Source organism: Coffea arabica, chromosome 2e (genome assembly GCF_036785885.1).
Source record: "Coffea arabica cultivar ET-39 chromosome 2e, Coffea Arabica ET-39 HiFi, whole genome shotgun sequence".
NCBI lineage: Eukaryota > Viridiplantae > Streptophyta > Magnoliopsida > Gentianales > Rubiaceae > Coffea > Coffea arabica.
In genome coordinates, this window is record NC_092313.1 from 20,248,847 (window position 1) to 20,261,589 (window position 12,743).

Here is a 12,743-nt window from a genome sequence, read left to right on the forward strand (position 1 = left end):
ATTTATTACAGGTTCAAATCAATCTGTGGAGATCATCGTCAATTTTAGCGATGGCATTCTTCTACTTCTTGAGAAATACCCAAACACAACGAAACTACTCACCTACTACTTAATTTCGACGGTATCAAACTACTACATATATAATGAGAAAGGACTAATCAGAAGGATTTTGAGTTCAATGGTTTGGCACAATAGAGAATGTGTTGAGGAAAATGAGGGGTGAAATTGATTTTTTTTTTTTTTTTAGTTCTCCCTGTACACACTGGTCTGTATCGCAAACGCATACATTCTCAAATCTCATACAAACAATTTGCAACTTCAGAAGCACAACATCTACGATACTACCATAAATAGTTTTTTTACCCAGAAAATGGCACATTTTTCTCCAAAATACTCCTCAGTCATGGCATCAACATATGCGCATCCTTACACACAGCAAGCTGTTCCAACATGACCAAGAATAAAGAGAAGACAAGACCGAATTTGACATGGCTTCTTCAGAACTGGCCGTGTTTTGTTCAGACCCTTCTTTTCATTCCGAAAAGCAAGTATACAGGGGTCTACCTTGTTATGAACTCACTATAATGGCGACAACAAAACTTTTACATGAATAACATCATTCTGATGCACCAAGACTTCCTTTCTCTAGGATTTCATGCTTTCAATTGATACAAAGCAACAAACAACACACTTCATCTATACAATAGAAAAATTGATCCCACCAAGTCACTATTCATCAAGTCAGAGAAGTTGGCCTCACACCCAATTTGTTATCGCTTGTTGCACCATGAGGTGATCCTTGAATGCGGCAGATGGTTACTCACAGCAATAGTTCCCCCACTTTAAACCTCCTATCAGTCGTCTTCTAAGTCAGAGGAGTCACTATCTTCCTTTCTATCCTGTTTCACTAGACTGATATCACCTTCTCTGCACAGTGCTTCACTTTCTTCATCATCAAGCTCGTCACCTTTTTCACCAGCATAAGCGTAACTGGTGATATTGCAATGTCAGAAGAACGAACCAAGAAGGAAAAGGTCAAAAAGGGGAATAGAGTACCAGTCAGAAAGTTCAAGAATGAAGCCTGCACAACTTTTGCAGCTTCATGGCAATACATATGCCTTCTTAACTTGTGACATTTGAAAATTGTGGAGTTCAAAAAATCTAAAGCTTACCGTTGACAGCTCAGTGATGGTGCCCAGAGGTAGCAGATAACAGATAGCAATGTGAATGCTAGAATGTCCCAAAAGGCAGTAATAATCCAAGCACCCTGCCACTTCTCGTTGAAGGGATCTGTTGCTTTGAAATAAAGCTGAAACAGTGAAGAACAACAATGGCAAAGGCATAAGAAATTCTGAAATAATTAACAAATATTAGAAACAAAGTACCTCACTAAGCTAAAGAACAGGTGATTGAAGGTCACAATGATCCTTCGACCTCTCACCCTCCAGTTCGAGCAAGCATAATAAACATAACAACCCATATTTACTCATTTCCAAATAACTGAGAAAGTGTTCAGGGCCGTGAACGGAAACAAAAAAAAAAATTGAAAGAATTGCAAACAGTTTCTCATCGTCTCTTGTTGTTCTTCCAACATTCAGCCTGTCAGTGTTAATAAATTGAAAAATCTTCCACAGTAGATGTCATCGGAATTTTACTTGTCCAGATTCATGAAGTGCTTTCAGTGGACATGTTAACTGATTTCTCAGGGCCCCAAGGACGATTTACAGCTGCATAGTTGATAAGGGACTGCAATCAATGCTAGACATGCGTCCTTGCGGAAAACATTTTAATCTTCTCCTGGCATCTTTACTGATTAGATGACTAATTAATCAATCTTTGAAAAGTTCCCTAATAACCAAATAGTTATCAGTCAAAGAAAAATATTACATGTTGTTCGAAGGTAACATCCCCAGGTCTAATTGTAGCATCAAAAGTTTATAAAAGTTTCCACAAATCAAGAATAAGAAACAATTACAATAGACAAGTAATTTAAGACTTAAATTTGCAACCAAACAATTAGAAAATGTAATCCACATTCTAATATTATTTCCTTCTCAGGAATCACTTAACAAACAATCGACAACAGTAGTTCAGAAGGGACTCCCATTAGTAAAAATTAACAGGTAACTAAATATTTTCAGGATAAAAAGGCACAAGCATAAGCCACACCATGTATTTTGAACAAATTTGAAACGCGTTTCATTCTAACAAACAATTTACCTCATAACATATCCAAGCAACTGAAGCAATAACTGTCACTGCCAATGCATTTGAAAATTTTCTGTAGATATCCAACTTTACAGAACTTCTTTTTGCCTGCAAAGCATGTATGACAAGATGGATCAGTACACTGTTGCAGAGTACAAGAATTAAGGATGACAGTTCCCATTTATTTTCAAGACAAAATTAATGTAAATATGGAGAACCTGTAGCTGCTCCAATGTCTTCGAAAGAGAAGTAAAAATCCACAAGATCAAAAATGCATCCAGCAATGCATCAGGAAGGACCAGAAAGACTCTAGCTCGTCCTGCTATATCGTTTATGGTTCCAACATACTCGGCAATATTAAGCAATTCAGATGCCAAGAAGTAAGTTATTCCGAGAAGCAGCACCTTTGTGGTAAGTCCGCCAAGAGTAGGACGGACAACACCAAAGCCCATTGCAACTGAAAGAATAAGAAGACGAAGAAGGGTCTTCCTAATGGCTCCAATTGTTACAACCAAGGTTGTAATTCCTGCAGGTCTTGTTCCAGTGCTGTTGAAGAATGCATAATCGAAGTACCAGAAAATCATCTCAAGCAATCCAAGAGCGATAACAACAGCAATGCAGTGCTGAAGTTGCAAAACATCTTTCCAATATCTCACATACTGAAAAAACCATATGGCACTGAGGACTGCATAAGCAACAGACATAAACACATAAAACTTCATGAGAGGAGACATTCTACCAGGTAAGTATCCATCAGGATTTTTCCATAATGTCCTTCCAGTCACCTTCAATCCCTTGAGCTTTGGATCACATGAGATAAAGAACAAGTTGTACATCCCAGTCTTTCTTATATAGGCCTCCTTATTTTTCATGCGGGCAGACAACAAATTTCCTCTGAAATGCACGTTCAAAACAACAGGCCAGTTGATATCAGTTGCCGAAGGTATCCTAATCACCTCTCCTTGCTTACAGCCTTCCAGTTTTGCAAGATCTGGGGTGCAGCAAATAGACCTCTGCCCACCATAAGGCGAACCACCAATATTATCCCGATCAGCTGCCTCAAAAATTACAACTTGTACCAATCCACTACTGTATGCCATTTCAGGGTGCTGGTCTGCAGCAGATCTACCCCTCCAAAATGTGATATTCTCAAACCTATATTATTTAATTCTTAACCTTTCAGTAAACAGAGCTAATGAACGTGCTCACATAAACAAGAAAAATGCAGAACTAGCATACGAGGGTCAGAAAATTTATTACAAAATCTTGGTACACTTCAAATTCTATCGTGCTCAACAACTAAAAATGGCCAGGTCTAATTCATCAAACTTTGGTTTTGTCTCCAAAACCAAGTAAACTCGTACTCACGGTTTCCATTGACCAGCCTTCTCATTTTCCAGTCGCAATAACTTCGAAGAATACTATAGAATACAAATTTCCCACCATAAGTACACAGGGACTTTGAAGAACTATTTTATCCAACAGCATAGATTGGAACTGATACTAAAACATTCCAAAAAAGCTAAAAGAGAGAAAAATAATTATTTCAAAATTCCAGTGTCAGGACTTCAAACTCAAATAACCCATAGAACTTGTCATCTTATGTAGCTTCCGAGGATCACAAGCCCCAATAAAGTAACAAAGTCGCCGAGAATATAGGAAATTTTATACCTTTCTCGATTTTGATAAGATCGTTCATAAACTTTACTTAATGCCACTAACGAGAATTTAATTGTATTCTTGAATTTGGAAACCCAGTCATAGTTTGTGGAGTTCGCGCTACTTCACTCACTGAAGTTCAAAAAAGGCTACTTCTGAACTAAAATATCCACTCTCTTCCAATCACCGGCTACTAAGCAAAATGCTCCAAATTTTGACCCGTGCATCCAAACTGTTTAATTAGATCTGACCAAATCTCGATCAATTGCACCCAAAAAAAAGGCATGAAGGAAACAGTCATTCGAAAAATAGTTACCAAGTGTACTGCTAACGAGAAATTACCGGATGTAAGAGAGACCATCATGAACGGCGGAGTGGAATCCGCGGCGTGTCGACGGAGGGGAGGACTGAGATGCGAGGATGCCTTCGCTGCCACCGGAGAGTAGGTAAGCATTGCCGACTTCTCGGAATGGATCTCCATGGTAGTCGTGGATTGAGGCTTCAGCTGATCTGACGGCTGATATTAATACAATGACGAGGAAGCGGAGAACTGAAGTGCAAATATTGCTCGGCCAGCGCATTGTGGCGCGAGCCGCGAGGGAGACAACAAAGGAGAGTTAAAATCGGAAGGAAGAGAAATGAGTTGAGTACTATTTGGATCCGCGAATTTGATGCAGATTGCAGTGAGGAAAGTAAGGGAACTCAAAATATTTCAACTTCAAGCAAGGTGTGAAGGCGTGTTTTTTAATATAGCTCGCCACAATTTGGCTCCTGCGTCCAGCTCTTCCTCAAATATCTTTTTGCGATATCATATCCCGGTTGTGTATTGGTTATTGTTGAATACATTAGTATTAAATTGCAAGGTTTCGTCACTGATTTTTTTTTTTGGTCAATACGATAAATTATCCTACACTACTGAGGGTGAGGGAAAGAGGATCCGAAGAGGTACAAAGATAATTCAAAAGAGACTGAACCATGAATCAGACTGATGCACTATGCATCCACCTGAATTTTTATGTAGAGCTACTTTTCAACATAAGTAGATAACGTCCCACCAGCATTCAGCCAAAACTTTCGTCGTTCTCCCATGTGCGCGGCACGTGGGTCGCCCTGTCTTTTATGAGCTCGTTAAACTCTTCGTGCGAGGCACCACCAAAATAAAAAGCTGTTTCACATATTAGGGTTTCCTCTGCTTCTTTTGCCTACTGTAGACCTCCGCCGCTTCTGCTTCCAATCCTCTCCTTCGTTCTTTATTCTCTTTTTTGTTCTTTTGTTTTTCATCTTCATCTATCTACAGAATAGAAAACTTGATCCATTCCTTCTTCTCGGCCACCACTTCTCAAATCCCCCAATTCCCCCAAGCCGCAACAACAACCACCACCACCACCGCTTCAATTCTTTCTTGGCGTTGATTTTGGGAGGGGTGAGGTTTCGGCTGGACGGCTTGCTTGAGGTATTGACTTGTTCTTGTTTTTTTTTTTTTGAGACCAAAGGTCTTGTGATTGCTACTTGGGAGACATCTCTTATTTTCATTTCATCCAAATCCAATAGCTCCGCTGCTTGTTAATTAATTTATACTGATAAAAGTACTCGACTGCTATTGTAAATAGGAAGGTTCTCATCTTTTCTCTTGTTATTTTCGGCTGTCGGAATCATCTGCTCCACCGGCTGGCAGGAAGGGGAGTGGCCGGAGGGATAAATGCTTCAGCAGTTAGCTCTGTCTGTGAAAAAAAGAAAAGGAAAAAAAAATTAAAAAAGAAGACGATGGTGGCAATTTGGGTTCTTATACAAGGGTTTGTTTTCCAAAAGGTACGTACTTTGTTTACTCTTAGTCTTTACCCTCTTCTTTTGCTTTTCCTTTTTTTTTTTCCTCTTTTTATTTAACCTATCCGTTTCCCATCTTTTCTAGAGTATTTAATCTCATATATAAACATCCGCAAGAATCATAGAATTTCATGAATTGTTGTCCTTCTTTATGACTAATTATTATTATTATTATCAAGTCGTTGTTCAAAGAATTCATTGGTACCTTTCTCAATTTTAGTATATGAAACTGTGTCTAAAAAAACTTAAAATTTTAGGGCATACAAGAGTTTTCTTATATGGTGGACACAAGAAAATGAATAAATGGCCAAAAACTACACCTCCTGTATCCCTCACTTGAACTACCACCTGCAGTTACACCGGACACCGTTCTATTTTTTCTCTTTTCGCAGGGGTTTTTCTTGATTAGCTATTCTGTCTCAGTGTATTTTTGTGACGATGAGTTCTGTTTTTTTTTTTTTTTTTTGTCAAAGTTGAGATCTGTGATATCTCTTTTTGTAATTTTATTATTATGGGTCTTTGTCTAACAGGCTTTGGAAGAACTGGATGTTTGGTTGCTAGAGTCATCTTGCTATCAATGATCCATTTATCACCACTGATTACATGGTAAGTTCAACGACCACTTGTTATTGCAGTTAATCATGAGTTAAGATTGAATTTTTATGCTATTCTTTAGGAATTAGGAGATCCCTAAAAGTTGTAAAAAATGTGTAGTTGTTGATCAAGTTATGTTCTGGATCTGTGCTTTTCTGAACTGTGCGATCGTTTCTCAACAGGATTGCTTGTATGCAAGTTAAAAAGGTGTCTGTCATCATTTTGTACTGTGTATTGAGAAAATTTTTGTTTTACCATTTTACCTTTTCAGTGATTTTCTACAGGCTGTGCAATTGGTGTAATTGACGATGATGCTAAAATTTATTGAGCTTTTTTCATTGCTGAAGACTTTTGCAAAATATCCTACTATATATAGTTGTTTTGCATCAATTTTTGGCTTTTCTATTTGTGGTATTTGAAATATGAAAGGTCCAATTCCCTAAACAGTCTTTCTGCTTGTTTAGTTTACAGATGAAAATGGACGAAGGCAATATGTGTGGCAGACATCATGGGTTATTAGCATGTGAATTGTTAGAGGTACTGTCATGATTCATGGTGATGGCACTGGCTTAATGCTTCCACCTAAGCTGGCACCTGTACAGATATTCAAAAATGTCTTTTACTGGTTGTTCATTTTATTTCTCTGATACTAATGTTTGCATGTAATCTGCTTTACGTTAGCCTTTGCTTATTCTGTTTTTAGCGTTAGTAGTTTATATGACTTCGTACTGGTCTTGAGTGCTAACTATGATTTACAAATGCCTAAGTTGGCCTTTAACTTTTTACAAATCTTTGTTGCACAAGAGCTTCTCTTTTTATTAATTTTTCATATTCATTACATGCTTGGAGAGGAGAATCTTCTTCTGACAGAGACTGATTAATTGTTTCTGAGCATATTGCACGTTTTTGGTTGATTTATTGGCTATGTTTGCTAATGTTTGTGCTTGAAAGATAGAGTGAATGGGGGCTGGGGATGGATGCAGCTGGTATTGAAATTCCCCGGAGTGTGTTGTGGGCATCATTTCTAGCTCAAAGTTTGAGATTTTTGGTAGGCCTTTGCATAGCTTTTGGGTTAGAAAATCTTTTGTTTTATCCCATTTACTTCTCTTGGTCGATTTCACCGATCTTCAGGTGGCTTATGGGTTTTTTTTAAGGATTCGTTGTTTCCGTCGGGTGTGCGCTGATGTTTTGAGCCTTTGGTTTTTGTTTCCCCGATCTGTGTTTTTTCTTGTTCCCTTTTTTTCTTGTTTTTTTATTTCGTTTCTTCTTTTCAGCTGTGAAGATGGAGATACTGATTTTATTGCCTTTCACTCTTAAGTTTTATTACTAAATCTGGGTTTTTGGTTGTTCCCTTTTTTTTTCCCTTTAGAGTCTTTGATTTTTGGCTCACTAATAAACATGCCGCAGCTTTCCTCTTCTTCTTCTTCCCCGTACTGCGCTATTTTTTACAGACGCTTGTAGATCGATAGCTGATTGTGATTTGTGTGTGAAATGTGCAGGTTAAGGAGGGAAAAGGTAAGAAGAATCAGCAACGATGGCGGTGCCTTTGCTTTCGAAGAAGACAATGAAGAAAAAGGTTAACAAGTTCAAGCAACTCCAGAGTGACCGACAAATTTCCATCAAGGTATATCATCGTGATTCACTTGAAAAAAATTGTCCTTTTTAGTTTTTTTAATATTTTAGGAAATGCGCTATATATAAGGCATTTGCAGATTGATCTTTATTTTCGTGTTCTGTTTGCGAAATAGGAAAATGATTGTGGAAGCTTTAAAGAAAATGATCAGAAATGTAAAGGAACTAACTTGGAATCTTTGATTAGGTTTAGATTTTGTTTTGTGTTTTATGATTTTCTCATGGCTATAACAGCTCTTGGAATCGTCTTGCAAAAGTAGAATTTGCTGTTCATGGGATTGACTATGAAGGCCATGCAAAGCCATTGGTATTGTTAAAGCTTCAAAACCTGTGGTCCCTTATTCCTCTGATCTTGGTAATTCTTAAAACTCTGTTAAACGTATAAAAATGTAATATTTGTTCCCTTTTTCTGATTTTTTTTCTTCTGGGATTTTAGAGAAATGCGGAGAAAATGCGAGGATGAAACTGCCAGCATTTAAAGAATGCAGTTTAGATGAGCTAAAGATGGCACCTTCAAGATTCTCAATTGAAAACATTGTATCAGAACATGGAGATAGAGCTCGCAATGTTGTCTACAAAGGGCAGCTTGAAGATGACGCCTCTTGGATTGCTGTCAAACATTTCAATAAGTTTGCTTGGCCGGATTCTCGGCAATTCCTGGTTGTTATTACTTCTTTTAAGCAAAGTCCCCAACCATAGTCTTCACAAATGTGATATTATCTTATTTATGTACGTGCTTTGATATCAGCCATAGTACTTAGTTAACCATGAGTATGGTGGATGTTATTCAGATTTAAGATTTGTTGTATGCAATTTGTAGGTTGATAAGTGAGGAAACTTATTGCTGGCTGATATGAATTGAGACATTGATTATATGGTTGTTATGCCATATGAATTGAAACATTGATTATACGGCTGTTGTACCTTTGTTTACAATCAAATGGGATGAAGTATTTTGTTTCTACCAAATGGGATGAAGTCGCATTCATTTTTTTTCTTACTCACTTTGGCTTTTACTATTTTGCATTTTCCTGCGTACAGCCTTATTAACTCTCCTCCAATTTTTTTTTTTCTAATCTTGAAAATGATTGAGAGCATGGGAAGTAAAATCTAAGCTCTAATGATGCATATTAATGGACCTTGTAATTAAATCATAATGCAACCTACCCTTGAAATAGCAAGTGCAGCTGATAACTTAGACAAAGTTTTATAATATTTTGGTTCTTTAATGAGAGTAACACTTACTATTTTTTACATGATTCATACTTAGATGAAAGTTTACTTTAATTTTGGTTTATTTGTAACTAAATTCTATCAAAAAACAAACAAATCTCATTAATGATCCATTTTGAATTAGTACAAATTATTTTATTAAATTGGGCATCTTCATCCTTTTTCCCACCGTGCATAGCACGGTTTATGCCTCCTAGTAATATGGAAAATTGGTGTCCCACTCTACCAAGTTTTAATGTATTGATGGTGGCCACCAACCTTTGAACGGGTGGTTTTTTATCACTGGTCATAATGACAAAGAAATTATTAGGAAGTACTACAACTAGAATTTACTGCTTCATCTCTTGCTTGTTTTCGCCTTTCGGTATGGTAAATAAATCGTAGCATGCAATTCCAATTTCAAAAAACTTCATCTAGAAAAGTTTTAAATACCTGTAAATCTCACCTAAAAATTAGAAAAGTGTCAAATACTAGAAACCCTCTCCTAAAAATTCGTAATGGTTGAAATTGGAAAAAAAAATTTGATTTATTCTTAACTAAAATGTTGTATTGGGTGAAACTGAAATTAAGAAATTAATTTAAGTGGCTTATAACCGAGAAAGATGCTTAGCTATGGTGCCTTATGTTTAGAAATTGCTTCCTATGCATTAGTAAATGGAAAGCAGCCTCTCTATTGCAGCATCAAAATTGTCTCTGACATCATTTCATTTGATTTAGTACGTAATTCACCAATATTATTCGATTTAACTTTAAGCTGAAGACAAGTACATTTTAATGGCTCTGCGACAGGAGCAATCATCAAAATGACCGTCCTTGAAAGGTTCATGGTCATGATTGATCAAAAAAAAATAAGAGTCAAATCATTATATGTATGTCATTTTTAACATCATGCATGAGAGTCACAAAATTTTTTTATATTTACATTATGTTCAAAATGAATTACACCTTGAAAAAATAAATGTACATGTTGTAAAATTGGACAAAACAGACAAAAACGATTGACCTAACAATCGTTTGTGCCCAAATCCACGTTTTAACAGATTTGCCTGATTAATAACCTTCTCTCTATCTCTCTCTCTTTTTGTGGTTGGCTGCAAAGGTGTCAGAATGGATGATTTGAGCGGATTTGAATTGGATAAAATGGGTAATGTGTATAAGTGAGTCAACCCATTTATACTCATTTAATTAGATGGATATAAATGAATAAGTCAAAAAATAAATTGGGTAATCCAATTACCCATTTACAACCCATTCATTTTAACTTTTTGTAAATTCATTTTTGCAAACTAAGTTATCAATTTATACCATCATTTGCAACCATCATTAGTTTTAAATATTTACTTATAATGCACAATAAGTCTAATTATCAAATTTTTTCCCATCTGTACTCTGTGTCGCAAAATTACATACTATTTAATAATTAAACAATAAGAATATAAAAATTTGAACTAAGTACTATAAAAGTTAACATAAAAATTTAATTCAAAAATTTTGAACCTCTAGCATTTTTTCATGTGTAAATTTAAAATTTTATTTTGAAAAAGTAAGAAAAGGGGTTAAAACTTGTCATAAATTAGTAATGCTGAAAAATGAGTAAATTAACAAACTAAGATAAAATAAAATGATAAGATAAAACCAACAAATAATAATAATAATAATAATAATAATAATGAACAAAAGTAATTAATATCATGACAAAATAAAAAATTTGAAAAAAAATGAGTGAGGAAAGAGAGGAGATTTGGGGGGAAGACAATTCTAAATAGGTTAATTAAATTTGATGGGTTACCCAATAATACCCATTTAAATGGGTATTATTGGGTAACCTATTTATACCCATATACAAAAATTTAAGATATTCATACCCATCTATTCATGGACGGGTATTGATAAATTTAATTAAATGGGTTTGTTTGACAGCTATAGTTGGCTGGTGATGATTGAAGAAAAGAAAGAGAAGTGTTGGCAATGGACTTCTTACACTGAAATTTTTCCTCTGTCTAGCAAAATGGGATTTGATCTTTCTCTACAAACATTCCTTTTTTTTCTCTACTAAATCAATAAAAAATAATGACTTCCGGTTCCCAGTCTTCAAGCAATTTTTTTAAAAAACCCATGATTGCTAAAGACAAGTTTTTTGAGCTTGATCCAGTTTGATGGTACTTCAGTTCTATTATTTTGCTAAAGGATAAACAACTGGCTTTAGCTGCCGAGAATTCCCCAAATGCACTCTTCCACAAGTTGACCAATAGCTACAAGTTCATCCCCCGGTCTGTGTCATTAACAACATCCAATAAATGAGAAGGGGCCTGTCCTCTATCCTCGTTGTTAATTTGTCTACGTCGTATTATTGTGCAAATCCACACTGCTAAGCTCACAATTATGGTTTCTGCTGGTAACTTAGCCACTTTTGCTGCTATTAGGTAAAGTTCAAAGATTTCTGTCCAGAGAAAGTGAGAAGAACAACGACTATGAGACTATCAAACGTGCAGACCAAAATCAATACATTGGATCCCAAAAATCCACATTGACAATAACAGTACTAGAAAATGATATTAAAAACACATTTAAAACTAGTAAAGATCCAGTATAAGTTAATACAAAGTACCATAATCAGGATAAGAGAAAGATAAATTTGTTTTCATTACATAAAATAAGCACACTACTGAGAGTCTTCTTTTACAGGAACATCAGTCAATGAATTGTTGTTTTCTTGAGATGAGCATTTTCGCCGAGTTGCTTCATTTGTGAAATCTAAGAACTTCTCGAGAATCCAGTTTGGTATCCTTAGAAAGAGAAGCATGTGATCGGGGCACGAGTGAATCCTTAGAAACCTTGGAAGGAAACACAGGTGGTCTGAGCCCAGGTGAAGCTTTTACTTCGTGGCTCGCCGGAGAAGAATCGCGCCGTCTGCCTCCAGTTGATGGCTTTGGCTTAGATTTTTTGGAAGAACGAGCATTGATTGCGGACACGGCTGGAAATTCTGTCCTAGAGTCTATGGGAGGAGAAACAGCCGACTGTAGTAACACCATGCATCCGAGGCCAATCTCGTTCTCTGGTATGTAATGATTGGCACGCTGATATACTAGTACATCTTCTCCATCTTTACTCTGACTCCGAGAGATTGCTAAACCTTGCAGATCATTGCAAATTTGTTCTGGAATTCTTTCGGGAGGGGGCGAAAGTAGTCGTTCAACCACTGGCCTTTTTCGTTTGGTAAGAAACCCTAGAGGAGGTTGGACAATTTCTGTTAATGAAAAGGCAACATCTTGTTCGCCATGAATGGAGCCGTCTAAAATTAGCTTCAATTGGTATGTACAACTTCTATAAAAGAGACTACTGAATATAAGTACTGCCAAACCTCCATGGCCTGGTTGGTTGATGATGCATATGACCTTGTTTGACTAAATCAATACCAATATTTTGCATGGTAAATTACTATTGAAAATTTAAGATCGAGTGCGTTTGGATACAAGATTTTAAAAAAAATATTATTCCATTTACATCGTATACGCATTTTTCAATCACCTTTTTATACTCCTAACTACGTTTTTATCTAAAATATATTACATCATAAAGAGCACTACAATGCT

The 12,743-nt window shown here is 36.2% G+C and overlaps 1 protein-coding gene across 1 annotated transcript; it reads right to left on the reverse strand.

Annotated features, from left to right (window-relative positions):
- Window positions 1-317: 317 nt before the first annotated feature.
- LOC113731833 (uncharacterized) lies at window positions 318-4,655 on the reverse strand. The gene is made up of 5 exons (XM_027257293.2): window positions 4,210-4,655; window positions 2,427-3,363; window positions 2,221-2,316; window positions 1,173-1,309; window positions 318-990 (listed from the first exon to the last, which is right to left on the reverse strand). Exons 1-5 carry the CDS (start codon window positions 4,446-4,448, stop codon window positions 855-857), a joined length of 1,545 nt encoding a protein of 514 aa, XP_027113094.1. The 5' UTR covers window positions 4,449-4,655; the 3' UTR covers window positions 318-854.
- Window positions 4,656-12,743: the final 8,088 nt, after the last annotated feature.

Bases quoted from the DNA above. Each gene is read 5' to 3' on its own strand.
- LOC113731833 (XM_027257293.2), bottom strand. From the start codon at position 4,448: ATGCGCTGGCCGAGCAATATTTGCACTTCAGTTCTCCGCTTCCTCGTC. The intron at 3,364-4,209 runs GTAATTTCTCGT...TAAATAATATAG, and splicing joins GATGGTCTCTCTTACATCCG to GTTTGAGAATATCACATTTT. The intron at 991-1,172 runs GTAAGCTTTAGA...CAATATCACCAG, and splicing joins CCATCACTGAGCTGTCAACG to TTACGCTTATGCTGGTGAAA.